Source organism: Myxocyprinus asiaticus, chromosome 31 (genome assembly GCF_019703515.2).
Source record: "Myxocyprinus asiaticus isolate MX2 ecotype Aquarium Trade chromosome 31, UBuf_Myxa_2, whole genome shotgun sequence".
Lineage (NCBI taxonomy): Eukaryota > Metazoa > Chordata > Actinopteri > Cypriniformes > Catostomidae > Myxocyprinus > Myxocyprinus asiaticus.
The window spans coordinates 8,569,151-8,586,112 of record NC_059374.1 but is presented as its reverse complement, the minus strand read 5'-3'; the positions used below and the strand labels follow the sequence as shown (position 1 = coordinate 8,586,112).

General features: G+C 44.0%; 1 protein-coding gene across 1 annotated transcript in view; it reads right to left on the bottom strand.

The window, feature by feature from the left end:
• The window catches only part of LOC127421801 (uncharacterized), a 73,561-nt gene that overhangs the window by 37,065 nt on the left and 19,534 nt on the right, over positions 1–16,962 (bottom strand). The window contains exon 4 of the mRNA XM_051664926.1: positions 16,832–16,947. Coding sequence (XP_051520886.1) covers positions 16,832–16,947 — 116 coding nt within the window. The remainder of the gene's footprint in view (positions 1–16,831; positions 16,948–16,962) is intronic.

Below are 16,962 nucleotides of genomic sequence, written 5' to 3'. Positions count from 1 at the left end.
CTAGTGACTGGAGCTTGTTTTGTGGAGGAACACACCTTCGGGACAGTTTTGTGAGTAAATCTACACATTCTTTGTGTTTATTCTGCCTATTGGCTGGAGTTTGTTTTATAGATTATTTTCTATGTAATTCTGTCTCACAAAATTTTTATAGAAACACCAGACTTGAGCAATCCGACAGCAAATTGTCGTGGGGGCTCTTGTAGGCATACATGGACTGTTTGAGTTTAGAAGGATGGATGCCAGTTGGGGCTGTCGTGCGCGGGGTTAACATGCACGTTTTTCTTTTTTTTTTGGTTTGGGGGGAAGTTCGGGGTTTGACTGTTGCACTAATGTTGGAATGTGGTCTTTATCATTTTATTTTTTGACACACAATCAATTTTTTCTCATATGTCAAAATGTCAAATGTTAATATGAGTGGATTATCCCTCTCCACATGGAATGTGAATGGGTTGGGGCACCCCATAAAAAGAAGGAAGGTTATTTATTTTCTTAAATTAAAGAAATTTGATATACTGTTTCTTCAAAAAACACATCTGTGGAGCGGGACGTGGTCATGTGTCTATCACTGGGGAGAGAGGAAGTGGTAAGGGCCATCACCTGGTGATTAATGATATGTAACACCTGCGTCTCATTACAGTGACGATGGAGATGGGCTTGAAAAGGCCGCCGAGAATACTAGTAAGGGAGAGAGAGACGGGAACCAAGGAACACGCAGTAGTGAAGCTGAAGTGCATTTAGTAGTGAAGCTGAAGTGTATTTAGTTGTGGAGCTGAAGTGTATTGTGCTGTGAAGCTAAAGGTGCATGTACTGCATTCAAGCTAAAGACCATTAAAAGTTATCTTACCTGGACTGCCACCCCGCTTCCCACTTCCTTTTATTGGAGCTTTTACACTGGTGCCGAAACCCGGGAAAAGGAAGACTGGTCACCATGGACACCTCACCGCTAGACAAAGTCATCTGTACCTTGGCCAGCACCCAGGAGACCTACCAACAAGCCCTCCTTGCCCTGGAGCAATGTTTCCGGGAGCTCCTTCAAGCCCAGGTCGAGGTCAGCAGGCCTTACGGAGTCGGTTAGCTCCAGGCGGATCTTCCACCATGACCCCGGATGCAGCAAAGAGTCCGTACCTCCTGCTCACTAAGTTGGGTCCCCAAGACGAGCCGGAGGCAATCATAAGCCTTTTCAAAGAGTCAGCTACCGCCTCCAGCTGGCCGCGAGCTCAGTGGGCCCTTCACCTCCTGCCGCTGCCTTCCGGGGAGACCCAGCTCACAGCACAGCAACTGCCAGCGGAGGACCGCCTGGACTAACGTCAAGCTGAAGGTCGCTGCCCTGTAACGGGTTGGCCATAGCCCCAAACAACATCACCAGCGATTCCGCTCCCTCACCTTGAGCGACACTGGCTGCCTGTTCGCGTTCGCCCAGCAGCTCCGTGATGCCTGCCGAAGATGGGTACTGGCCGAGAAAGGGCGCGGTGTGGAGGAAATTATCGACCTGATGGTATTGGAGCAACTAACTGTTCGTCTGCCCCAAGGAACTGCGGAATGGGTCCAGTGACAATCACCCCACGTCGGTGGGATACGCCATCCAGCTGGCCGAAGCCCACATGGCGGCCTACTAGGAAGCCGATGAGCAGTCCAGTTCTCTCTCTCTCTCTCTCTCCCTCTCTTGCTTCTCCTCCTCCTCCTCTTGCCCCTCCCTCTCCTCCCTCTTGCCCTCTTGCCTTATACACTCTTCCCTCTCTGTCATCCTTCCCATGTTGATGTGTCTGCCACCACAGGTGCAGCCAGGAAGCCTGGGCCAGTCTGGCGGGGTTGCAGGGAGCCGGGTTGCATCCAAGACCGGCGTCCAGTGATGAGGTGGAGATGTGAATTTGAGTCCCCGAAGTCTGCCCCCGGTTGAGCAGGGACGTACAAGATTCCGGTAGAAATTAAATGCCGTTCATACCAAGCCCTGGTGGATTCAGTTTGTAATCAAACCGCAATCCACCACGGCTTAGTTCATGATGGGGTTTGGGTGCAAAACACAAGGTGATGGTGTGTGCATGGGGATGTTCACAAATATCCGGTAGTGACTACCGTTATTCAATTTCGGGGAGTAAGGCATAGAGTGGAGGCCACGGTGAATTCCCACCTCACCCATCCACTGATTCTGGGAACCAATTGGCCGGGGTTTAAAGAATTATTAAAAGCGTTGTGTGTGGATGGGTCCTGCAAACCAAAAACATGGTGTGTGATGTGTGACGCGATGGCTGGGGAGGTGGAGCTGGTGCTGTCCGCGTCTGCTCAGCATCAGAATTATGCAGGAGGGGAATCCTCCGGCATTCCCGCCCTCAGGGAATTCCTTGAGGGGGACTTCCCTCTGGAGCAGTCACGTGATGAAACCCTTAGGCACGCCACTGACCAAGTGAGAGTAATAGATGGCCAGCAGCTCCAGCCCGACGTCGCCCACACATATCCGTATTTTTTAATTATTAGGGACCGGTTGTACCGAGTGACGCAGGACACTCAAACTCATGAAAATACGACCCAGTTATTAGTCCCGAGGAGCCGTCGGGAATCACTTTTCCAGGCGGCTCACCACAATCCTATGGTGGGTCACTTAGGGCAAGAAAGAACGCTACACCGTTTAATGGCCCACATTTATTGGCCGGGCATTCACGGGGATGTATGCAGATGATGTGCGGCATGCCGTGAATGTCAGCTGGTGAATCCACCAGCCACTCCAAGAGCGCCATTGCACCCATTACCATTAATCGAGGCCCCCTTCGACAGAATTGGTATGGAACTCGTTGGGCCATTAGAATGGTCAGCAAGCGGATATTGGTTTGTATTAGTCCTAGTGGATTATGCAACACGATATCCGGAAGCAGTGCCTTTACACAACATCTCAGCACACAGTGTTGCGGAGGCACTCTTCAAAATTATCTCCTGGGTGGGGATTCTGAAATAAATCCTCACCAACCAAGGCGCAAACTTTATGAATTGCTGGGGATTAAATCGAATCGCACCAGTGAATATCACCCGCAAACTGACGGGCTGGTGGAAAGGTTTAATTGCACCCTGAAAAACATGATTCGTAAGTTCGTACACGAGGACGCTAGAAATTGGGACAAATGGCTGGACCCCCTATTATTTGCAGTCATGGAGGTCCCGCAAGCCTCCAAGGGGTTTTCCCCCTTCAAGTTCCTGTATGGACACCGGCCCTGCGGGGTGCTTGATGGCAAGCTGGACTCAAGATGGCACCGAGTATGGCTGCTGCGTTGCGAGCTCCGACACAACATAGTAATGTTTTGTTTGTTTTGTTCACAATTCTTATGTTTTTTGTCTTGGATGTTGTCTGCCTTATTGTCTATGACAGACAAACACTTTTGGACATTGGTTCAGCAATCTCACACCATAAACTGGACTTCACATTCCTCAATGCCGACCCGCTGTTTACAAACACGCCAGCGGAGCCCTTTGTCTGGGCAGCACGGCCGCGGAAACGCAGGAGGAAAAGGGGAAACAGAGCCGGCATTCTCATCAGAGTAAGACGCCGCGCAAATCGACCCCCGCTACCTACTATTCTACTGGCAAATGTTCAGTCTCTGGATAACAAGCTCTGCGAGCTGAAAGCGCGGATCTCTTTCCAACGAGATACAAGGGACTGTTGCATTATCTGCCTAACAGAAACTTGGATGTCTGTGGAGATTCCAGATTCAGCCATTGAACCCACGGGGTTCTCCGTGCACCGAGCGGACAGAGTGAAAGACCTCTCAGGTAAAAGCAGAGGTGGTGGTGTATGTTTTATGATCAACAAATCCTGGTGTGATCAGAGGAACGTACATTCTATCAAGTCTTTCTGCTCTCCTGATCTGGAATTTCTTATGCTTCTGTGTCGACCATTCTGGCTACCGAGGGAATTCAAAGCGGTCATTATCACTGCTGTGTACATCCCCCCACAAGCCGACACAGACCGGGCACTCAAGGAACTGTACGGGATTATAAGCAAGCAGGAAACCGCGCACCCTGAGGCCGCGTTCATTGTGACCGGGGACTTTAATAAAGCCAGTTTAAAATCAGTCGCACCAAAATATCACCAGCACATTAGTTTCAACACACGAGGGGACCGGGTTTTGGACCATTGCTACTCTCCGTTCCGGGATGGCTACAGATCCCTCCCCCGCCCACCATTTGGCAAATCGGACCACTCTTCCATTCTGCTTCTGCCCGCTTACAGGCAGAAATTGAAACAGGTAGCACCCACCCTCAGAACGATCCAGTGCTGGTCGGACCAATCAGACTCTACGCTACAAGACTGTTTTGATCACACGGACTGGGAAATGTTCCGGTCTGCCTCTGATGATGACATTGAGCTTTACGCTGATAGCGTAATGTTTTTCATCAGAACGTGCGTAGAGGACGTCATTCCGACCAGAACTGTACGAATCTATCCGAATCAGAAACCATGGATCAATAGCGATTTTTGCGTGGCACTTAATGTGCGGACCTCCGCTTTTAATTCCGGGAACGTGGAGGAGCATAAACAAGCCAGTTATGCCCTCCGAAAACTATCAGAACCGCAAAACGCCAGTACAGGAGTAAGATTGAAGGACAGTTTAACACCACCAACTCTAGAAGCATGTGGCAGGGAATTAACATCATCACAGACTTTAAAGGGAATAAAAACTCTGCCATGAACACTGCTGCCTCTCTACCGGATAAGCTAAATACTTTTTATGCTCGTTTCGAGGGAAATAACACCGCCCTCGCGGAGAGAGCTCTCGCGGCTGAAGCTACAGAGGTTAGTTCACTCTCCGTCTCTGTAGCGGATGTAACCCGATCCTTCCGACGGGTGAATATCCGTAAAGCCGCTGGCCCAGACGGCATTCCGGGCTGCGTCATCAGAGCGTGCGCGAACCAGCTGGCTGGTGTTTTTACGGATATTTTCATCCTTTCCCTCTCTTTGTCTGTAGTCCCCACATGCTTTAAAACATCCACCATTGTGCCTGTTCCAAAACAATCAAAAATAACTTGTATAAATGACTGGCGTCCTGTTGCTCTGACCCCCATCATCAGCAAATGTTTTGAGAGACTAATCAGAGATTACATCTGCTCTGTATTGCCACTCTCTCTTGACCCGCTGCAGTTTGCTTACCGCAACAACCGCGCCACTGATGATGCCATTGCATCTACAATACACACTGTTCTCTCCCACCTGGAAAAAAAGAACACTTATGTGAGAATGCTGTTTGTAGACTACAGCTCAGCATTCAACACCATAGTGCCCTCCAAGCTAGATGAGAAACTCCGGGCTCTGGGCTTAAACAGCTCGCTGTGCAGCTGGATCCTGGACTTCCTGTCAAGCAGACGCCAGGTGGTTAGAATAGGCAGCAACATCTCCTCATCATTGACCCTCAACACTGGAGCCCCACAGGGCTGTGTTCTCAGCCCACTACTGTTGTAGGTGCTACTGGTTGTTTAAATCAGTTTTACTATCAGAAATAATCAATAATTAATTGTTATTAATTATGGAATAATCAAATAACAATTAAATAACTAAATAGAATTTAACAAACTATTCTCCAGAAATGATCAATAATTAATTGTTATTAATTATGGAATAATCAAATTGCTAAATAGTAATTAAATAGAATTTAATTCATTAAACTCTATTCTCGGGGCACCACTCTTTGAAAAGAGAAAAATGATAGCAAGTTACTGACTGAGTCTCATAGAATAAAATCTACCCTTTAGGTTGAGTATCTTAATTGTTAATCAAAATAATCAACAAAGGGGAAAACTAGTTCAATTATTGGTACACAAATCCAACAGTAATCTAGTTACAGTTAGTTTCTAATACCAACAACATAATAGTACTCTGAGGTAACTTGGGAGTTCTTCACGTGGCAGAGGTTGGCTTCAACACAACATTCAAACAAAAACAAACAGGAGTACTTATAATATAACAAGATTTATTATAATCAAGCAGTAGTGAACACAGCCAATACTATCCGAATATAATCCAGTTAAAATCAATGATATCCTAAGCTAACAGTGGAGCTATATGCTAGTGTGTGTGTGTGTGTCCCGGTGTGGTAACAAAGGAATCAAAATGGAGGATCAGGTTCAAAATGGAGGGTTAAATCCAAAATGGAGCTAATACCACGTGCGGGTGAAAATGAGCGGACACACTAAGGGACTGATGGAACAGGCGGGAGAATTTGGTTGCCAGCCAGTGAACACAGCCAATACTATCTGAATATAATCCAAAAATAAAATCAATGATATCCCAAGCTAACAGTGGAGCTATATGCTAGAGTGTGTGTGTGTGTGTGTGTCCAGGTGTGGTAACAAAGGAATCAAAAAATGGAGGATCAGGTTCAGAATGGAGGGTTAAGTCCAAAATGGAGCTGATCCCATGTGCGAATGGAAATGAGTGGACACACAAAGGAACTGACGAAACAGGCGGGAGAATTTGGTTCACCAGCCTGAGTCGAACACGAACCGAGGCGCCGCTCACTCAATGAATATCAATGAGAGAGAGAGAGAGAGAATGAGAGCGAGCGGGAGCGAGGAAAAATGCATGCAGTTTAGTTAAGGGTAACCGCTCATAACAGCAGGACTGAATTACTAGTTCAAATCACTCAACAAAACAAACGTAACCCCAAAAGAAACTAAAACAAAGATCCCCACTTGAAACAGCGAACAGAGTTTAATATACAAATATATATATTCAAAACATCAGCATTTAGAATCAAAAATACGATTTAGTTTCACAAGAAAAATCACAGTTTCTAAACTAAATCTGCCCAGATATCAAGCCTTACTTGGGAAATCCTGTGTGATTTCAGTAGGTTTGTCCATTGGAATTCCTGTTGCATTGAGTGGTCAGGAGAAACGGTCTGGATGGTTCCTTGTCTTACGCTCGTCAGCGGAAAGACGCGTCTCTGCTTTATTCTTCGGATCCAGCGATGGGGAATAATGCAGATAGTCAATGTTGAATGAAAAAGATGGAGAAGGGAAACTGGTTGCCTTTCCGTTTTTCAAAATAAATTCACTGTTGCTTTACAGTGAAACTGAACCGGTTGATATAAGTATACTATAAGACTTGAACAAAGCTAAGTTAATCTTACTCTACCGTGGCCAAATGGCGAGGTTAGAAAAACGTGGTCTCTTTGTTCTCAGTCCAAAAGGAGGGAAAACTCCTTCAGTACGTGCACAGTACAGATGTCCCTTTAGAGCCAGGCAGAGCTTAGCACAGAGAGCGAAATTCATCTGTCCGCGGGTTTTGTTGACGAGATGACGTCATCGGTCGTAGGCCACTCGACCAATGGCGTTTAAGCCTGGGTCCATGGGCGGGACTTCGCATCCAGTTGTGAATTTGTGAAGGATCTTGGGAAACTGAGTTCAATGTCTCTCCTTTTGACCATAGAACAAAGGGCCATGCGGTCTCTGCTGCCATTTTAAGTGGGCCAAGGCCCTACACTGTATTCCTTGTACACACATGACTGTGTGGCAACACATAGCTCCAATGCCATCATTAAGTTTGCTGATGACACGACGGTGGTAGGTCTGATCACTGACAATGATGAAACAGCCTACAGAGAGGAGGTACACACTGGTGTCAGGAGCACAACCTCTCCCTCAACGTCAGTAAGACAAAGGAGCTTGTGGTAGACTTCAGAAGAAAAGACAGAGAACACAGTCCCATCACCATCAATGGAGCACCAGTGGAGAGAGTCAGCAGCTTCAAGTTCCTGGGTGTCCACATCACTGAGGAACTCACATGGTCCATCCACACTGAAGTCGTTGTGAAGAAGGCTCATCAGTGCCTCTTCTTCCTGAGACAGCTGAGGAAGTTTGGAATGAACCACCACATCCTCACACGGTTCTACACCTGCACTGTAGGGAGCATCCTGACTGGCTGCATCTCCGCCTGGTACGGCAATAGCACCTCCCACAACCGCAAAGCACTGCAAAGGGTGGTGTGAACTGCCAGACACATCATCGGAGGTGAGCTTCCCTCCCTCCAGGAAATATATACAAGGCGGTGTGTGAAAAAAGCTCGGAGGATCATCAGAGACTCCAGCCACCTGAGCCATGGGCTGTTCTCACTGCTACCATCAGGCAGGCGTTATCGCAGCATCAGGACCCGCACCAGCTGACTCCATGATAGCTTCTTCCCCCAAGCAATCAGACTTTTGAACTCTTGATCTCCCACGATCAAAATACATCAGCACTGTACTTTATTACCCTTACTCTTATATCTCACACCGGACTGTCATAAATTATATTATTATTATTATATTATGTTCTCTCTTAACAACTGACTATCAACCGACAGCCTGAATGTCAATACAGTACAATACTGTACATTCTATATATATATATACTTTTTTATATATTTTTATTTTTTATTTTTATTGAATAATGTGTATCTATATAGTGCGTATTGTATACTGTACAGTGTATGTCATTATTTGTATACTGTTGAGTGTAATTATGTGTATAACAGATGTTTAAATTGTGTTGTGTTAATTTGATGTTATTGTAAATTGGTATATGTCTAATCACTGTCACGACTGCTATGTTGATCGGAACTGCACCCAAGAATTTCACACACCATTGCACTTGTGTATATGGCTGTGTGACAATAAAGTGATTTGATACAGGAGGCGGGGGAGGAAGGACCTTCCCAGAGCAAAAATGAAATTCACTATGCCCTTCGAGCAAAGCTACACACACTGGATCAGTTGTCACAACAGAATTTGCTCCAAGCTCAAGAGACACAAAGCCGGCTCTATAATAGGGGTGCCCAGCTACGGGAATTTGCACCAGAAGACAAAGTATTTGTATTACTCCCCACACCGAACTCGAAATTACTCGCCAAGTGGCAAGGAACCTTTGAGGTTACATGACGAGTCGGGGACCTCGATTATGAAGTTAAATGAACGGATAGAGGTGGGGCACATCAAATTTACCACCTCAACCTCCTTAAATTATGGAGAGAGGCGGTCCTTGTGTCCATGGTGATGGTAGTTCCAGAGAGGGCGGAGCTCGGGCCAGAGGTGAAGTTCAAAGTCGATCCATTCACCCAGGTCCCTTGTGGAGACCACCTCACACTGTCCCAGCTCATGGAGGTGGCCAGATTGCAAAAAGAGTTTGCGGACATTTTCTCTCCTCTTCCCGGTCAGACTAACCTCGTACAGCACCATATCGAGACCCCACTGGGAGTGGTAGTGCATAGTCGGCCATACCGCTTACCCGAGCACAAGAAAGAGGTGATTCAGGATGAATTAGAAGCAATGCTCGAAATGGGGGTAATAGAAGAATCGCACAGCGATTGGGCGAGCCTGTTTGTTCTTGTACCTAAGAGTGACTGGTCAGTCCAGTTCTGTGTTGATTACTGGAAAGCCAACGCGTTATCTAAATTTGACATGTACCCAATGCTCCGAATTGATGAACTGCTCGATCTGTTGGGTGCAGCTCAATTTTAATCGACACTGGATTTAACTAAGGGATATTGGCAGATCCCCTTAACTCCATTCTCCCGAGACAAAATGGCCTTTTCCACACCATTCGGATTACACCAATTCGTCACTCTTCCGTTTGGTTTGTTCAGGGCTCCGGCCATATTCCAGCACCTAATGGATAAGATCCTCCGGCCACACGCCGCATATGCCGCTGCCTACCTGGATGACATTATCATATACAGTAATGATTGGCAGAGGCATATGCAGCATCTAAGAGCCGTGCTGAGGTCGCTGAGACGGGTGGGACTCACGGCAAACCCGAAAAAGTGCGCAATTTGGCGGGTGGAAGTATGTATATTGGCTTCCACTTGGGTCATGGGCAGGTACAACCCCAAATTGATAAAACAGCAGCAATAGCAGCCTGCCCACATCCCAAGTCCAAAAAGGAGGTGAGACAGTTTATGGGGTTGGCTGGCTAACCCCTTTCGTACAGAAGGTTTGTGCCTAATTTTTCTGATGTCACCAGCCCCTTGACTGATCTCACTAAAAAGGGGGTGCCAGATCTGGTCCAGTGGACGAAGGCATGCCAACAGGCTGAGTCGGGCGGTGGGGGTATGTTGAGCGGGACATTGTCATGTGTCTGTCACTGGGGAGAGAGGAAGCGGTAAGGGCCATCACCTGGTGATTAATGATACGTAACACCTGTGTCTCGTTACAGTAACGATGGAGATGGGCTTGAAGAGGCCCCCGAGAACGCCGCACTACTGCGGGAACCAAGGAACCTGCAGTAGTGAAGCTGAAGTGCATTTAGTAGTGAAGCTGAAGTGTATTTAGTTGTGGAGCTGAAGTGTATTGTACTGTGAAGCTGAATGTGCATGTACTGCATTCAAGCTAAAGACCATTAAAAGTTATCTTACCTGGACTGCCACCCCGCTTCCTGCTTCCTTCCTTTTATTGGAACTTCTACAGCATATTTCCCTGTCTTGGAAGGTCTCCACCTTATGGTTATTCTGGGCAAGACAGTCATACTTTGAGTCAGGGGACAAAACAGGGAAGCTTTTGGCTAGATACATAAAGCAGAGAGTGTATTTTTCTACCATTCCCTCAGTGAAATCTGCTGGTGGTGAAATTTTTACCTCGGCCATTGCTGTTAATAATGCTTTTAAAGAATTCTATCTTGATCTCTATAGTTCCACATCTTCATCTACTGATGAGAATATTAGAAATTTTGTGGAACCATTAGAACTCCCTAAACTGACAACTGAGCAAAAAAAGTCTCTTGATTCTGAGATAACCTTGGTGGATCTGGGTGAGGTAATTAAGGCCTTGCCTACAGGCAAGGCTCCGGGGCCAGATGGCTTTGCCACTGAGTTTTTTTTTAGATCTTATGCTACAGAACTTTTGTTAGAAGTTTATATGGAATCATTAAATAATGGAAAGCTTACGCCAACCATGACACAAGCCTGGATCAGTCTGATTCTTATAAAAGACAAAGATTCAAGTCAGTGTAAAAGTTATCATCCAATTTCCCTGATCCAGCTAGACATTCAAATATTGTCAAAAATTTTGGCTAACCGATTAAGTAAAGTTATGACATCTCTTATACATATAGATCAGGTGATTCCGTGTATTTATGTTTTGCTCGTCTGTGTTTGAATAAAAAAGTTAATCTTAAAAAAAAACACTTAATTAGTACGCATTTCCCAAAAGCATTGTTATCCAAGTAGTTACATAAAAACTTTCGTAAATGAATGATAGTTTTGCTACTTAAACTTATATTTCTTGTATCTTTCAGTTTATCAGAGACAAATGGAAATGTAAAAAAAAAAATATATATATATATATATATATATATATATATATATATATATATATATAATTTTTTATTTTTTTATATAATGTTTTTTTATTATGCAAACAAAGAGCGTAACAGTATTTACATGAAACAAATACAAAATAACCAAGGGAAACAAACATAGATACCAACGGCCAACATGACAAGTCTATCTCCTGTATGTATATATATTTGTGGGTGTGTGTGTAAGTGTATCTGGGTGTTGGGGTGGAAGCATATAAACAAAAGAACATCTAGAAATGTATAACATATATAACAATAGTAAAAACAACAAATAATAATGACAATAATAATAATAATAATAAACTCAATTCATTAAGAATGGGGTGGGGGGGGGTTGGAGGATGAGGAAGAGGGCAAATAATAATAATAGTAGTAGTAATAATAACACTAATAATAATAATAATAATAATATAAAATTATTATAAGGCTGCCTCTGATCCCTCCGTGGCCACGTCATAAGTTAGTCACCCGCCCATGTCACACCACAACGGGCCATCAGGGAGAGATACCGCGGGGCACAGGGCCCAAGGCCCACACCCCCATCCCCAGGACACTCCCCACATGCCTGTGTTGTTTTCCCTCCTTGATGCATTCATTGTTAAACTCTTAATAGGTGTGTATGTGTGTCAACTAGTGTGTGATGCATTAAAAAAGCAAGGCGTGCAGCGTAGAACCAGCCCAGGGCAAAGCCCAGGCCTCCACACACATGCCACGCTTACCCTGTGTTGTTGTGTTCTCTTTTTCTTTTTTTTCTCTTTTTCTCCCTTCCCTTTTCTCCTTTTTCTGATGCATTCCTTGTTAAGCTCTTAATAGATGTGTATGTATCTCAGCTAATATGTGATGCACATAAAAAAAAAAAAGCAAGTCATGCAATGCAGAACCAGCCCAAGGCAAGAAATCCAGGGTGAATGAGTGCGGGGAGATGGCGGGAAGGTACAAGACCCAGGCCCCACACCACACCCACCCACAACTAATTCCCATTGCACCAGACATGGACTGGGATGCCACGGCCTACTGGGGTCCTGAAGCAGAGGAACATTTTTTTTTATCAATGAACTAATCTTTATATGTATTTAATTAGGTTCAATATTAATCAGTGTTGTTACCTCTTCCTAATTTTTTTACAGTATAGTGTCCCCATCACTAAACTGGGGCATTAGGACACACAGACTGCAGGCTGAGCACCCCCTGCTGGCCTCCCTAATACCTCTTCCAGCAGCAAACTTAGTATTCCCCAGGAGGTCTCCCACCCAGGTACTGGCCAGGCTGAACCCTGCTTTGCTTCAGTGGTCAACCGGTCTTGAGCTACAGGGTGATATGGCTGCTGATACAATGTCTTTCATTTATATTAACAAGAATTTTTGTGGGTGTCAGGTGACGCCATGCAAGGAGCACTTTGCTGAATTTTGATACACCCAGTTACACATTTGCCCTTTGTTGCAAAACATGGCAAAGAAGTCAAAATCCTCGGGCTCTGGAGACATTAAGAGACACTTACGTGTTCAAGATGAAAGCCCCGACAGGCCTACAGACAAGGGACTCGATTTGGATGGTGCGGCGGGAGAAGGAATCCAGCGTCAGTTGTCCAACATGTCGGTGATGTTGACGAAGATTCTTGCTGACTTGGAGGATCTCGCTGTAATACGTCAATCGATTACGGCAATGGAAATAAAATTCTCTGAGTTAGGTACAAGAGTGACTGATGTTGAAAAACGAATCGATTTTCTGGAATCTTCGGAGAGGGAATTAACCGCTAATCCACCCGTGACAAAAGTTGATTTGGAACATCTCCTTGAAAAGCTTGAAGATCTTGAGAATAGAAGCCACAGGAATAACATTCGAATTCTTGGAATTCCTGAGCATGAGGAGGGCAGATTTATGGTGAAATTCCTAGAAGAGTTTTTCCCAAGTCTGCTTGACATAACAGGCCACAAGCTGGAAATCGAGCGAGCTCACAGAGTCACACAAGTTGTGTTGGTGTTATAGTTCCACGCCTTCGTCTACTGATGAAGATATTAGAAACTTTGTGGAACAATTAGATCTTCCTAAACTGAAGATTGAGCAAAAAAACTCTCTTGATTCTGAGATAACCTTGGAGGAGCTTGACGAGGTAATTAAGTCCCTACCTACTGGCAAGGCTCCGGGGCCAGATGGTTTTGCTGCAGAATTTTTTAGATCCTATGCTACAGAACTGGCTCCACTTTTGTTAGAAGTTTATACTGAATCATTAAAGAAGGAAAACTTGCTCCAACCATGACACAAGCCCAGATCAGTCTGATTCTTAAAAAGGACAAAGATCCAAGCGAGTGTAAAAGTTACCGTCCAATTTCCCTGATCCAACTAGATGTAAAAATATTGTCAAAAATTTTGGCTAACTGATTAAGTAAAGTTATGACATCTCTTATACATATAGATCAGGTGGGGTTTATTCGGGGCCACAGCTCTTCTGATAACATCAGGCGTCTCATCAGTATCATGTGGTCAGTGGCGAATGAACTCCTGCCATCTCACTTAACACCGAAAAGGCGTTTGATATGGTAGAATGGGATTATCTTTTTAAGATTTTGGAAATGTATGGGTTCGGGAGTACATTTATTGGTTGGATTAAGTTACTTTATAAACACCCTGTAGCAGCGGTACAAACAAATGGATTAATTTCAGATTATTTTACTCTGAATAGGGGCACTCGACAGGGTTGCCCTCTTTCCCCATTATTGTTCTGTCTTGCCCTGGAACCATTAGCAGCAGCGATAACAAAGGAGGATGATTTTCCAGGGGTGACAGCGGGAGGTGTGGCACATAAGCTTCTGCTTTACGCAGATGATATTTTATTATTTGTCTCTGAACCTACTAGATCTATGCCTTGCCTCCACAGAATTATTAATTCCTTTTCCAAGTTCTCTGGATACAAAGTCAATTGGTCTAAATCTGAAGCTTTGGCGCTGACAGCATCCTGCCCAGAAACGGCGGGCATTAAGTGTTTGGGGATTTTATTCCCAGCAAATTTGTCTGATTTAGTTAGAGTTAATTTTGACCCTTTAATAAAAAGGTTTTCGAGCGATGTGGGCAGGTGGGCTTCATTACATTTATCGATGATTGGGAAGGTTAATGTTATTAAAATGAATTGTATTCCAAAATTCAACTACCTGCTTCAGTCTCTCCCTGTAGATGTCCCCCGCTCTTATTTCAAGCAATTTGATAGCATAGCGAAGTCCTTTATTTGGAATGGTAAGCGCCCCAGGTTAAATTTCAATAAGTTACATAGGCCAATTGACAAAGGTGGGCTAGGCCTACCCAAGATTTTGTTTTATTATTATGCATTCGGTCTTAGACATTTGGCTCATTGGTCGCTTCCACCTGAGAGAGCCCCTCCCTGGTTTTGTATTGAAAAGGAAGTTCTTGCCCCTATCTCGCCACTGCAAAGCCTTTTCATCAAACTAGCTGGAGAGGTTAAGTCGCACCCCGTTATTTTGCATTTGCACTCGGTATGGACAAAAGTGTCCAGAGTGTTTAATTCGGATATTTATTTAAACGCAGCCTCGAGCATATGGCTGAACCCTAAACTATGTATTAATAAGTCCCCTTTTTGTTGGTCAGATTGGATTGTGAGGGGGGTTAATGCACTTGGTGACCTATATGAGGGTGGAGTATTGAGACCTTTTGAAAATTTGGTTTAACATTTTGGCATTCCCAGATCTCAGTTTTATAAGTATTTACAGCTTTGCCACCTACTCTGCACTATTTTTGGGAGTGGCATGCACCCCCCTAAAGCGGCAGGTGCTTTGGGAGAGGTGATTGCTGCTTTTGGAAAAGGCCATGAAGCATCAGTGTATTACTCCCTACTAATTCAGAGTCTGGGGGATGAAGCCTTGACTTCTCTCAAGAGAGTATGGGAAAAAGATTTGAATTTGGTATTGGAGGATAGAGTGTGGACTAAGATTCTTAAAAATGTCAAGTCTGTATCTAGACATGCAATGGTTCGCCTTATGCAATTTAAGATTTTACATAGATTTTATTGGACCCCCTCTAGATTATATAGGCTTGGTCTTAAAGAAACACCCACTTGCTGGCAATGCCAGTCAGAAGTTGGAGACACTACCCATGTCTTTTGGGGGTGTGTTAAGATCCAGGAGTTTTGGTTGAGGGTTCAGAGGTATTTGTGTGATGTTTTGAACACTCAGGTTTTGCTTTGTCCCAGACTCTGTATTTTGGGTGATGGGGCGGTCATGCATTTAGGGGATAATCACATAAAAAATTGGGTTATGACCAGTCTCATGATCGGCAGGCAAGTAATTTTAAGGGGTTGGAAATCAAGTGGAGCACCCTCTTTTTCGGAGTGGTGTGTGGAAATGGGGAGGGTAGCTGCATTTGAAGAGGCGGTAAGTAGAAGGCTGGGGTTTAGGGACTTATTTGCTAAAAAATGGGGCAAATATTTAGTTTTTTTGGGGAACTCTCGGGGAGGGGATGTGGAGAGTGTAGTTTAGTTTAATCATGTATGTTTATTATTATTTTATTTATTTATTTGTGTATATATATATATATATATATATATATATATATATATATATATATATATATATATATTTTTTATTTTTTTGGATTGTGTGTGTGTTATGTGGGACCACAGGGGTGTTCGTTAGGGGTCAGGGTGGGACTGTATTAGTGGGGTTTAAATGTAAAATGTTGATCCTTTATATATGTGTTGAGTTTTTTCCACTGTCATATGCATATGAATCAATAAAAATGTTAATTACAAAAAAAAAAACAAGAATTTTTGTAGCAGTGTTTAAGCATTTGACACTACACCCTGTCTACTCATGTGCGTCAGTTCATGTGATGCGACGCACCATAACGGCTTGAGGCTGTCTTTAATGGACTTGTCGAAGTGAACATTCTAAACCATTTATTTGTCTTGTTGGCAGGATTAGCACCACCACATGCAGCGCAAAATGGAACAGGACAAATGGAACATGGAATAGGACACCTCTTTACTATTGGCGCGATGCAATGCACAGCAACAGACACTTCCTGTGTAAACAGCATCATTGATTATAATAAAATCTATTTGTTTTTGATGTGATGCAACACAAGTGTCCAGGGTAGACAGGGTGTTAGAGGTTTGTGCAAAACAACAAACTGTAATTTACAGTATACTAGCTTATAGAATGTAAAACAGTAAATTCTGCAAATGACAACAGGCTTTCAGTATGAATCACAGGGAACTTCTGCATTCTGGAAAAAGGTTGTTACAGAAAGTAAAGTGATTTCTGGGTTACTACATTAAGTATTTCCTTAAATAATGATCAGAAATTCTAAAAATAATTCTTGGGAGTGAGTTATTGAGAAGGTTTACAAACTTTATCGTTGAGAAATCTCATTCTACATGAGGAGGGGGAACCACTGTAACAGTCAAATGCCAATTAATCTACAAGAACAGAACCTAAACCCCAAAGTGTAGCTATAAACTCCTTAAAGAAATAGTTCATCAGAAAAAATGTAATCCTGTCATTTTTTTACTCACCATAATGTCGTTCGTTCCAAACTTGTATGACTTTCTTTCAGGGAACACAAAGGACAGGTAAGAAAAATTTTCACACAGCTTTTCATCATATAATGAAAGTGAATTGTGACTCCAAGCTGTGGGGGGAGTAA